Source organism: Equus quagga, unplaced genomic scaffold (assembly GCF_021613505.1).
Source record: "Equus quagga isolate Etosha38 unplaced genomic scaffold, UCLA_HA_Equagga_1.0 HiC_scaffold_663_RagTag, whole genome shotgun sequence".
Taxonomy (NCBI): Eukaryota; Metazoa; Chordata; class Mammalia; order Perissodactyla; family Equidae; genus Equus; species Equus quagga.
The window spans coordinates 23,619-24,803 of record NW_025794340.1 but is presented as its reverse complement, the minus strand read 5'-3'; the positions used below and the strand labels follow the sequence as shown (position 1 = coordinate 24,803).

Below are 1,185 nucleotides of genomic sequence, written 5' to 3'. Positions count from 1 at the left end.
GGTAACAGTAACTAGTTCCCACCAGTGATTACAACAAGATCCTAATAATGCCAAAATCTCACTTTTATGGCCACACAGAAAGTGAAGATTCTGAGGATGGTTGCCATAGGGAGACCTGGGGAGACAGAATGCCAATCCATGTTACTTTAAACTTTATATTTTCTTAAGGCGTGCTTCCTTTTAACGAACCTAAAATTTCCCCCATCAGCCCAGTAGCAAATAATGTGCCCCGTCACACAGGAGACATCCTAGACAGCTGATACAGACAGTGCAATCTATTTCCAGCGCTGGTGAGCCTCCTGGGAGAACACACTCTTGTTGGAAGGTTAGGTCTGTCACCTTCTACCTGGAAGACAGGACCGTGACCATGCAGGAGGGCTGGGAACATCAAGGGGAACCAACCCACCAGACCAGGCCTTGGCTCTCTTGTCTCTTCACCTGGATGGTGTTTCAGAACTTTGCCCAAATCAGAGATGTCTCCTTTCTCTATGCTAGGTCTTTAATTCTTTATAAAAGGAATGAGATGGAAGTTTCAGGAACCTAAGACATAGCAGCCAAATGGCAACTCTATTGACTCTTTTATTCTTTACCCAAGACAATACTAAGCAACATTCAGGTATTAACCTGCGTTGTTTTCAGTCTTCCACAAAGGTGTCTTTTTTGAATATTAATGCAGTCCAGGATGCTCAAGATGGCCAGGCCACACCAAGAATGTATCACACTTTCTACCCCTTTGAGGTCTTCAAACACGCTCCTTGAAACATCTACCTCAACTTGAGTCCTGAGTCCCTCCTCCTGCCCTACCTGCTGTCTGGGCCAGGACATCACATCCTTTGGAAAGCCTCCTTTCCCGACCTCTCCAGGGTCGGGGCCTCCTGCTCTTAAGCTCAGCATGAACAATGTCACATTGAATTGAAACTCCCTGCTTATTCCCAGCACCTAGCTTGGACATTAGCACATGGTGTGCATTAATGAATAAATTAATTTAAAGGAGGCACTCGGGATGATTACGGATGTACAGGGAGGTTTGGGATTTACTGGGTCTTAGCAGAAGTCTCTGTCCTCACTTTCTGCCCTGTCCTTTCCAATAACCAAACTTCTTCAGAAAGGGAAAAGATCACATAGTTCCACATCATTTCTATATATTGCTAAAAGCTTAAAATTCCGTTCAACCAGAGAACCTTG

The 1,185-nt window shown here is 44.8% G+C and overlaps 1 protein-coding gene across 1 annotated transcript in view; it reads left to right on the top strand.

Annotated features, from left to right (window-relative positions):
* SELENBP1 (selenium binding protein 1) overlaps positions 1-260 on the top strand; it is an 8,229-nt gene extending 7,969 nt beyond the window's left edge. Inside the window, exon 13 of the mRNA XM_046649454.1 lies at positions 209-260. Within this exon, the coding sequence (XP_046505410.1) occupies positions 209-260 (52 nt within the window). The remainder of the gene's footprint in view (positions 1-208) is intronic.
* Positions 261-1,185: the final 925 nt, after the last annotated feature.